Source organism: Natrix helvetica (genome assembly GCF_964273705.1).
Source record: "Natrix helvetica genome assembly, chromosome: 3".
Classification (NCBI taxonomy): Eukaryota; Metazoa; Chordata; class Lepidosauria; order Squamata; family Natricidae; genus Natrix; species Natrix helvetica.
In genome coordinates, this window is record NC_138549.1 from 13,459,228 (window position 1) to 13,470,275 (window position 11,048).

The following is an 11,048-nucleotide window of genomic DNA, read 5'->3' on the forward strand; positions in this document are numbered from 1 at the left end:
AAAGAGCATTAGGGGACTGGAGACTAAAACATGAAGAACGGTTGCAGGAACTGGGTATGTCTAGTTTAATAGAAAGAAGGACTAGGGGAGACATGATAGCAGTCTTGCAAATATCAGGGGCTGCCACAAAGAAGAGGGAGTCAAGCTATTCTCCAAAGCACCTGAGGATAAGACAAGAAGCAATGGGTGGAAACTAATCAAGGAGAGAAGCAACTTAGAACTGAGGAGAAACAATTAATCAGTGGAACAGAAGTTGCCTCCAGAAGTTGTGAATGCCCCAACACTGGAAGTCTTTAAGAAGAAGTTGGATAGCCATTTGTCTGAAGTGATGTAGGGTTTCCTGCCTAGGCAGGGGGTTGGCCTAGAAGACCTCCAAGGTCCCTTCCAACTCTGCTATTTTATTCTATTGTTATCTTTTAACATTTATGCTTCCATTCTTTCCCTATTATATTCGAGCTTGCTTTTCTTGCCATCCCCCTACATCTATCTTGGATTACAACAATCTTACTTCTTCTTCCCTCTCTCTTTCTCCTACCCTCCCTTCTTCTCTACTTTCTTCTTTCCTCCTCTTTCTCTTTTCTTCTTCCCCTTCCTCTCCCCTCTCCCTCCCCTTCCTGCCCTGTCTCCCACTCTTACTACCCCTCCCTCCCTTTCCCTCCTTTACCTTTTCTTCTTTCCCTCTCCTTTCCTTTCTTCTCTCCTCTCCACTTCCCCCTCCTCCTCTCTCCCTTCCCTCCTTCCATTGTTGTGTTTTCATATTTTCTTTACTCTTATGCATTTCTTATTCTTAGCTGGCCAGCCTCGTTCTGGAAAGGGGGCAGACAAGTCCGACTTTGTTTGTTTTGTCAAGCATGTATAAGATAATATATATAAGTACATACAAGCTTATGAAAACATGAAATGGATAGGAATAAATGGCGTTGTTAGGACATGGATGGTAGGCACCTGTTATTGCACTTTTGCACGCCCCCTTACAGACCTCTTAGGAATGGGGTGAGGTCAACAGTAGACAATCTATAACTGTGATGGTGAACCTATGGCACCACATGTGCCAGAGGTGGCATGCAGAGTCCTCTCTGTGGGCACATGCACCGTTGCCAGCTGCTAGTCTGGTTTCCAGCGTGCACATGTGCACCGGCCAGCTGGTCTTCATGGGTGCCGGAGCACCTGGAAACAGCCTGAAAAACTGTAAAAAAATGCAATTTGGGGGGCTGTTTTTAGGCCCAAAAATAGCCTGGAAAATGGTCCGGAAACCAGGTTTTTCGGGCCATTTTTGGGGCCAAAAATGGCCTGAAAACAGCCAAAAACCAGGCATGTGTGCACCAGCCAGCTGGTCTTCAGGTTTCTGGCACTTCAGCATGTGCACTTCCGGTTTGGGCACTTGGTGTCAAAAAGGTTCCCCATCAGTTCTCTATAATGTTAAAGTTTGGGGAGGTTTGGGAAAGAAACCACAGTGTCAGGTAGAGCATTCCAGGCATTGACACTCTTGCTGAAGTTGGATATTCTGCAATTGAGGTTGGAACGGTTTATCTTGAGTTTGTATCTATTGTGTGCTCGTGTATTATTGTGGTTGCCTCCCCCCCCCCCCAAATGGACCAAGAAGGAAGGAGGTGAGACAGTCAAGGTGGGTGGGCTGGAGCAGGAGTCCCTCCCCCCACCCAGTGGGAGCTTTGGGGGGACCCCATCTCTGCGGTCCCCATGAGAACCAGTCCTTCTTCTCTTTGTGTTAAATGAAGAGCGTGGATAGCTTCCCCTGGAGCAGAACAGAATAACAGAGTTGGAAGAGACCTTGTAGGTCATCTAGTCCAACCCCCCCTCGCCCAAGCAGGAGACCCTACACCATTTCTAACAGCAGTTCAATCTCTTCTTGAAAGCTTCCAGTGATGAAGCCCTCACAACGTCTTAAGGCAAACTGTTCCATATATTTCTAATCTAACTATCTAATCTATCTATCTAATCTATGTTTGACTAAACTAGACTAGACTAGACTAGACTAAACTAGAAGAGTTGGAAGGGACCTTATAGGTCACCTAGTCCAACCCCCGTCCAAGCTGGAGACTCTACACCATTTCGACAGATGACAGTCCAGTCTCTTCTTGAAAGCTTCCAATGATGAAGCTCCCACAACTTTTGAAGGCGAGCTTAGTCGTGTCCTGTTACTTTTATGTCCTGAGAATTATGAGACTCCGCTCATTGCCAATGCAAATACATCGATTAGGGCAAGGCAACGCTTTTGAAAACGCTTTGGGTCGCCGCTCCCCACCCACCCCGGCGCGGGGCCAGGGCCTCCGGGCTGGAACAGCAATGAGACTCGCCCGGGGTTGCGTCTCTAAAACCTGCCCGGGCTTGCCGGCAGCCCCACAGCTTGCGCGGTTTTGCCTGGGAAACGGCAGCTGTGCACTCTCAGGAGCTGCGCCTTGCTGACGGAGGTGCAACAGAGGCCAAACACCTGATTCTCTCGCAGAGCCGTCGGGAGCAGGGCGCGCACACACCTTGGCGGCCTCTCCGCGCCAGGCACCTGCACGCACCGGGCGTTGTTGGATTAAAGATAAAATGCTTTAAAAAAAATCAAATATGCATCTCTCCCCAGCACTGTTGGGGCGGCAAATCCTTTCGCCTCTCTCGTTATCAGCGGCTTGGGACGATCCTTCTTCAAGTTCTTTGCAGTGTTTCTCAAACTTCAACAGTCCTTGTTAGAAGATCTGTGGACTTCAACTCCCGACATTCCTCCGCCGGTCTCGTGACGAATTCTGGGAGTTGAAGTCCACAGATCTGAAAAAAAAGTTATTGAACAGCTTACTAAGCTGAACCTGGTGCTTTCCCAAATTAAATGTGTTTTTATTTGCCTCTTCTTTCTTGGATCTAGTTATAGTTAATAGGTTTTCCTGAGCGTTTGCGTCGACTGTGGAATTCTTTCCTAACAGATGCATTACAAATGCGTTCGGGACAGCTTCATTGATAGCCATGAAACATAATCCCTTTATTTTAAAAAAAAGTCCATGCCAATTCTTTCAGGAAGGAAGAAAAGGAGAGAAGAATGGAGGGAGGAGAGGGGAAGGAAGAAAAGAAAGGGCTAGTACAAGGGAGAGGGGGAGGGAGGGGGAAGGAAAGAGGGGGGCAGTAGAAGGGAGAGGGGGAAGGAAGGAAAGGAGAGGGGACAGTGGGAGGGAGGGAGGAAGAAGAGGGGCAGTAGAAGGAAGTGAGGGAGGGATGGAAGAAGGAAGTAAGGAAACAAACAGACAGGGTAACTTTTCAGTCAGGCTAAAGATACAAGGAGGGAGGAGGAGAGGGGAAGAGAAGGAAGGAGGGATGGAGGAAGAAAGGAGAGAGGGGCAGTGGGAGGGATGGATGAAGAAGAGGGGCAGTAGAAGGAAGTGAGGGAGGGATGGAAGAAGGAAGTAAGGAAACAAACAGACAGGGTAACTTTTCAGTCAGGCTAAAGATACAAGGACCTGCTTTTGTTTTATAATATCCCCAAAGCCATTTATGTGACTCTGCGTCAGGACCGAGCAGTGTAAAACAACTGAGAACCAGAAAAAAGGTGGGTGAGGCCAAATTAGTAGGCGATAAAATCCAAAGCCTCCATCCATCACTTTTCAAGAGGAAAAAAACTCCAAAGAAGGAAACTTTGGGCTCCCCGTCTACTTATCCTCTAGGAAAGATGAGATTATCCTGAAAGGCGGGAGGAGGGTGTCTGGGGGGGGGGGACCCTTTAAACTTGAATTAGAAGTTGCAGCTGGTGGTTGGTGTGAAAGCCAATGTCACGCCTGAAGTTTATTAGGGGTTCAAGAGACTTGACAGCTGGAATGCAAAGTCTTTGGAGCATTTGCTTTTCTCCCATCTCCCCATCTGAGAATTCAGATCCTGCCCCATTTCCCAAGGCCCTTCCTTAATTTCATCCAGTCTCCTTTTCGGCTTTAATCCCCAATGGTCTTTTGCTGCCTGGGGAAGCCATTCCCAAGGACACCGAGGAGAAATTGCTAGCCCAGAGAAGTTTGCATTTAGATGGTGAGAAGCATGACAAAGCATCTTTTGGGTTACTTGCCCAGGATTGGGGTCAGTGGGAGACACACCTTAGGAGGGTCTGCCTGCCTGTTGCAGCAACTCAGAACCACTGTCTGCCCACCCAGGCACCTCCTGCTGTTTCTACTAATCGAAATCTTGGCTTGTTTATTTATGGTCCATGAAAAAAAAAACCTCATGACAAGAGCCGAGGTGGCGCAGTGGTTAGAGTGCAGTACTGCAGGCTACTTCAACTGACTGCTAGCTGCAGTTTAGCAGATCGAATCACACCAGGTTCAAGGTTTATTCAGCCTTCCATCCTTTTGAAGTGGGTAAAATGAGGACCCAGATTGTTGAGGGGAAGAGGCTGACTCTGTAAAGCGCTTAGAGAGAGCTGTAAAGGCACTATGAAGCAGTATATGTAAGTCTTAAGTGCTATTGCTATAAGAATAGAGCTGCTTCTTTCTAAAAAATGCAGAGATGGTCTCTGCATCCTGAAAGTTTTTGTCCTCCCCCTCCCCTTTGGTGGAAATAACTCAATAGTGACAGCAAGCCAACGACAGAGAGAACCCTTTTCTTGGCATGCAGTGAGCCAAAGAATTTCTTTTTCAGTTAACTGTTATTAAAAAATAACACTGGTGATTATACAAAACTCCATGCCTTTTATCCCCCTTTTGTCCAGTTGAGTCAGTGGTGTCTCCTGACAATTGCTTTGGCCATTTCTTGGTAAGGTTTTTCAGGAGTTGTTTGTCCTTCTTTCCCTCCCTCCCTCTCATTCCCTCCTTCTTCCTGTTTCCTTCCTTCCTTCGCTCCATCTTTCCTTCCTTCCCTTTTCCTTTCCCCCTCCGTCCGTTCCTTCCTCCCTTCTCTCCGTTTCCTTCCCTCCCTCTTCCTGTTTCCTTCCTTCCTCCTTCCCTCTTTTTTCCCTCCCTCTCCTTCCTTCCCTCCCTCTTTCCTTCCTTCCCTACCCCCTCCCTCTTCCTTCCTTCCCACTTCCTTTCCTTCCTTCCTTCCCCCTCCCTCCCTCCCTTCCTCCCCTCCTTCTTCCTTCCCACTTCCTTTCCTTCCTTCCTTCCTTCCTTCCTTCCTTCCTTCCTTCCTTCCTTCCTTCCTTCCCCCTCCCTCTTCATTCTCTCCCGCTGCTTCCCCCTTCTGACAGAGAGGGGCTGGCCCAAGGTAACCCAGCTGGTTTTGAGCCAAAGGCAGGACTAGAACTCACGCTCATCCAGGCTCTAGTAGGCCACCTACACCAAACTGGCTTTCTATGTCTGAGGTTAGAGTACTACATAACCTGACCAATGTGGTTTGTGAAATAAAATGTGATGAATTGACTTAGTCTGATTGACCAGGTTGGACCAGTGATTAAGAAAGGTCCTTACCTTGGGTGGTGAAACACCCAACCCAAAGTTGGCAGAACAAAGGCAGCTGGGAGACCCCAAGAACAGCCTCACATATTTCCCATCCTTTTATTAAGGAATTAAAGGTTCTGGATCCGTAAGGTTATCCATGCAGAGTTCTAGATAGTCATAATACCAGTGTTTTCCCAATATTGTTGTAGTTGCAGAGATGGGGAGAACCAAGCCCTTTAAAAAGGCACATCTTGAGTAGTTATTGGGACATGATTATTTCTCCTACACAGCCACTCCTCTGGTCTTCTTCTGAGTGGCTGAGATAAGTTCCACCGAAATTCTGGGGTGAAACAGGATGTCCCTTTCAGGAGGAGGATTCGTATGGAGAATTTCACTTGGCGAAGGAGAGTTTTGAAGCTCTTCAGCTGGAGAACATCATGGTGGAAAGCCCAAAAGAAAAATAAACCTACACCTCTTTCTGGAGAATCCTTCTGTAGAACAATCTTTTAGAGGAGGCCGGAGCGTGGTTCAAAATGTCTCAAGAACGCTTGCCATCTCCTTGAATTGGCTGTGGAAATTCTGAAGGGGGGGGGAAACGAGAGAGAAATAAAGTGGCATTGAGCTCACGCTCAAAATCTCACTCTAGAGATGCACACCTGGCCAACGCACCTCTCATTTCTTTTCACGCCTGCTGCCTCTTTAGGCAGCCAGCCAAGGGCTGAGTTAACAGATCAGCGGATTCACAGAGTTGGAAGGGGCCTTGCAGGTCATCTAGTCCAACCCCCTGCCCAAGCAGGAGACCATACATCTGCCTCACCTTAAACTCAATGTGCCACATTGCAAACCCTGCAACTGGTTTCAAGTCCCAAAGGTGCTTTTCCAAACGGGGTGGGAACATGAACAGATTTCCAGAAAAAAAGAAATCAGGAAAAGAAATGGTACAGGAACCATTTGCGCTTCAGTTTGAGATACAGCATCACTCAAGTGGTCTTGAGGACACACAAACTTCCAAGTGACCTCAATGAACTCTATAAAAGGACGCAATTGACTAGCTGTCTGCAAGGAGTATAAATCCTTCCATTCCCCACCATCCAGTCAGAGCCAAAGAAGCTTCTTGCATGAGAAGTGAAACGTCTTCAAAGGAGGATTTTTTTTTTCAGACTACAGGAACAATTAAGCACTACACAGATGACTCTGAGAACACAGATAAACCTCCAAGTGTTTCAACGACCCTCTAAAACCGTGAAGAGCCTATGGCACGCATGCCACAGCTGGCACACAGAGCCATATTCGCTGGCATGCCAGTCATCAGCTCCGGTGTGCATGTGTGTGCCGGCCAGCTGATCTTTGGACTTCCGGAGGGCCGGGGAGAGCCATTTTCGCCCTCCCCAGGATTCAGGAAAGGCTCCAGACGTTGGGGAAGGCAAAAACGGCCTGCCCTGGCCCCCCGAAAGCTGGAAATGGATTGTTTCTGAACTTCCGGTTGGCCCATTGGGGCCGTTTTTCGCCCTAACCAGCTTCCAGAAGGCCCCAACAGGCCAAACAGAAGTTCGAACATGATTCATTTCCGGCTTCCAGAGGGCCTCTAGGGGACTGGGGGAGGCTGTTTTCTCCTCCCCAGGCTTCAGGAAAGCCCCCAAAGCCTGGGGAAGGGTCGTGCGCATATGCATAGGGGAGCGGGGGGTCGCACGCACATGCTCAGATGGGAGGGGAAAATTGAATTGGTGTGGGCACGCGTGCATTGCGATAGCGCATGCACAATTGTGACACCGCCATAAGCAGCCATTGCTGCTCTAAAAGGATGCAAATGACCAGCTGTCTGCAAGGAATAAAAAAAGGAAGGACCATTTACCAACCTGAAACTGAGAGATTGTCATTTCAAAGCTTTTGCGCGTGACGTTCCCCAAACTATCGGCAACTTTTAACGCCACTGTCACACAAGGCGATTTCAAGGATTTACAGCTGTCGGCACTCATGGCAATTCCCAGCTTCCACTGAAAATCAATCAGCTGCAACGGAAGAAATGAACATGTGAGGTACAGGTGGCCCTCGATGTACGACCACAATTCAGCCCAAAGTTTCTGTTGCTAAGCGAGACATCCGTTCAGTGAGTTTTGTTGCATTTTACAGCCTTCCGTGCCACAGTGACTCGCCACAGTTAGTAACCCGGTTGTTAGGTGAATCTGGCTTCCCCCATTGATTTTGCTTGCCAGGTCGCATAAGTAACAGTCACAAAATATGTAATAATAAATAAATAAATAAATAAATAAATCTCTCTATATAAATGGCTGTGTGTATGTGTGTGTGCGTGTGTGTGTGTGTGTGTGTGTGCGTTCCAGAATAACTCTGGAATGCTACGAGCAATTTCAACCAAACTTGGTACACAGATGACTTACTCTCTGGAAACAAATACTGTGGAGGTAAGACACCCCTAACACCCCTCGGTCTGTGTGTGTCTGTGTGTTGCAGCATAACTCTGGAACGCCTGGGCTGCTGAAATGAAAAGGAATGAATTATATTTATAGTGTCAAATCACAGTACTTTCGACAGTGATAGTGTATAGTGTGCATTTTGGATTCAGGTTCGTATGTGTGTCTGTCTGTGTGTTCCAGCATAACTCTGGAATGCCTGGGCCGCTGAAATGAAAAGGAATCAATTATATCTATGGTGAATTACTTTGACTTCGCACTATAGATACAATTCATTCCTTTTCCTGTCTAATACAGGATTAGGATAAATAAATACCTGGGCAACACCGGGTTATCAGCTAGTAAATAAATAAATATGAACTAGTTGCCAAGCGCCTGAAATTTAATCCCACGATCATGGGGTTGCTGCAAAGGTGGTAACTGTGAAAAACAATCATTAAGTCACATTTTTCAGCGCCGTCCTAACTTTGGACAGTCACTAAGCGGACTGTTGTAACTCAAGGACTATCTGTACTTGAAGGTGAATCCCCATCGATGGAGGAGGAGGAGGAGAGACCTTTATCCCTGGAGTCCTTATCCAAGGATTTAGTCCTTACACTATCAGATGAATTTAATTCCCAAGATTGTCATTCTGGGGATGAAATTGGAAAATGATCTTTTCCACAGTGGCGTATGCTGATTTTTAAAAATCTGACGGGCTCAATTTTGGAAGAGATGGAATTTTTGCAAATATATAATTTATTTTTCAAATATGATTTATAAAAGTCTAGGTTCCCAAACAGGACTCAGTGAAAAGCCTCAAGATCTCTAGGCCCAGCTGAAGCTATTCCTCCAGGAAGGCAGGAGGGTCAGGGATTATGGCCAAAGTCCTTGGTTTACGGCCGCAACTGAACCCCAAATTTCTGTTGCTAAGTGAGACATTTGTTAAGTGGATTCTTCCCCTGTTTTACGTGCCGCCGCTGTCAGAGTGAATTACTGCAGTTGTTGGGTTAGTGAGATGGTTGCTAAGTGAATCTGGCTTCCCCATTGACTTTGCTCGTCAGGTGGTCGCAAAAGGGGATCAGACATGACCCCAGGACACTGCAACTGTCATAAATATGAATCAGTTGCCAAGAGTCTGAATTTTGATCATGTGACTGTAGGGATGCAGCTAGAACGGTTCAATGTGGAAAAACGGTCATAAGTCACTTTTTTTTTAGTGCTGCTGTAACTTTAAGCAGTCACTAAGGGAGTTGTAAGTCGAGGACTACCTGTAGTGTTGGAACAAGACTAGGAAGGCACCCTCCACCATGGAAGGGTTGTGGCCCGCCAGCAGAGCTGGCAGCAGACTTGGACAGTCAGGAGGTTGGGGAGGAACATGGGCCAGTCCTGGAGGCTGATGAGGGCTCTGCATCGGAGGCAGAGAGGGGGCCAGAGCCGTATGCCAGTTATCAACTGCCTTCAGAGTCAGACGAACAGCTGGAGCCTGTTCCCAGTGTGTGCATGCGCAGAGCTGCCAGACAAAGGGAACAGCTAAAGAACAGGGGTCGACTTGGGAGTAAGGCTACAGGTGGACGATGAATGGCCCCTCCCAGAGGAAATAAAAGAGGAGCAAAAGGGGAATGGAGTTTGCAGGAAACAATTAGTTCGCTTAATTGGTTCGTGACTCTCCGAGATTCCTTCCCAAGTTTTGCAGATATTGACCTGGCAGCTCTCCAAGTCAGATAAGGTCTGTGAATGTAAATCCTCCCCTGAAAGACTTTGCTGGATGTGAATGAGCAGAATTCATAGTAAATTAATAAAAGGGTTTTTTGTCAGGACAAGGAGTTTGCTTCCTGCTCTTGGGAAGCCTCGGTCAGAACAGGAAGACACCTGGGAGGTTTGGGGCCAAACGGGGCAGTTGTTGGTAGATAAAAACTAAGGACATTGGCACAGGAAGGAGTCTGATCTAATATGTAGCATTTTTAAGCTTCCTGTCTTCCTTACCTGTCCGGCTGCTGCCATAGGTTTTGCATCCTCCAATCCCACCAGAGATTCTCTTTTCTCCTTCCACACCTGTTGGATGACCTGGCCAGATTGTTGTGGCAGAAAACCAAACCTTTTGCCTAAGTCAGCGGAAAATTCTTCGGAGGTGAGTTTATTTTTCGCTGCTGTGCTGTAAGACAACCCCCCACCCCAAAAATCAAGACAAATAAAAGTGGCTTCTTAAATATTAATTATTTCAGCAATTTGTATCAATCTTCTCCCCCCCCCCCCCGCTTTGGCTGGGGGAAGCCTACCTCCCTCCCTCCCTCCCCCAAGGGTCCAATGGCCCAAAGTAAGGGGCAGGGAGACCTGGCGGGCAGAGAGAAGGGAGGGAGGAGACTTACCCAAAAAGCCAAGAGAGGATCCGGAGCATCTGGGACAGGTCGGCTGGGGATATTTCCACGCCGGCTGCGTGGCACCTCTAGGAGAAACAAGCAGCGGTGGGGCCGGTCCTTCGATAGCCCACCCACCCATTCACCCACTCTGCCGCTATCCGACCTGCTCACCTGGCACATCTGGGGGGCATTGAAAGAGACCCTTCTGGATTGCAACTGCTGCACGGCTTGCTCGCACTGTGGAAAGAAGACAGATAGAGACCCTTCCCCCTCCTCTCCTGCAGACCTTGAGAAGAGGGAGGCAGTGGAGAGCCCAGGAACCCCTAGAGGAAGCTCCAAACCCTCCCCCACCCAGATTGTGCCTACCACCCCCATATATTCGTACCCATTTCATTCATACTCATGTTTAATCTTATACCTATTATCTTATAAACCAGAGGTCTCCCAAACTTGGCACTTTTAAGACTTGTGGACTTCAACTCCCAGAATTCTCCAGCCAGCTATGCTATGCTATTCTCCAGCTATGCTGGCTGGAGAATTCTGGGAGTTGAAGTCCACAAGTCTTAAAGGTGCCAGGTTTGAAGACCTCTGTTGTAAACGATTGACAAATCAAATCAAATGAAATCAAATCAATAAATAAACAAACAGACAAACAGATAGATGGATGGATGGATTGATAAGGGGGGAAGGGAGAGGGAAAGGCAGACCCCTGCCCTCTAGAGTCTGGGGTCCCCTAGGAAGGGAAAGGGGGCTCACCAGCTCTGCCAGCAGGTCCTGCGGGAGGGTCCCCAGCCGGGCAGAGAAAGAGGCTCCCGCCGCCTCTCCCGCCGTTACGGGCTGCATGGCGGAAGCTGCGCAGCGCTGCCTATTCCAGCCGACCGGGAGGGGCGGAGCGAGGGCGGGGCTCGACGCTCTGCCCTACCCATTAG

General features: G+C 48.1%; 1 protein-coding gene across 1 annotated transcript; it reads right to left on the minus strand.

Moving 5' to 3' along the window:
* Positions 1-5,454: 5,454 nt before the first annotated feature.
* On the minus strand, positions 5,455-11,032 carry COMMD6 (COMM domain containing 6). The gene is made up of 6 exons (XM_081948178.1): positions 10,876-11,032; positions 10,291-10,356; positions 10,129-10,205; positions 9,746-9,914; positions 7,208-7,360; positions 5,455-5,930 (listed from the first exon to the last, which is right to left on the minus strand). Exons 1-6 carry the CDS (start codon positions 10,960-10,962, stop codon positions 5,880-5,882), a joined length of 603 nt encoding a protein of 200 aa, XP_081804304.1. The 5' UTR covers positions 10,963-11,032; the 3' UTR covers positions 5,455-5,879.
* Between the last annotated feature and the right edge of the window lie 16 nt (positions 11,033-11,048).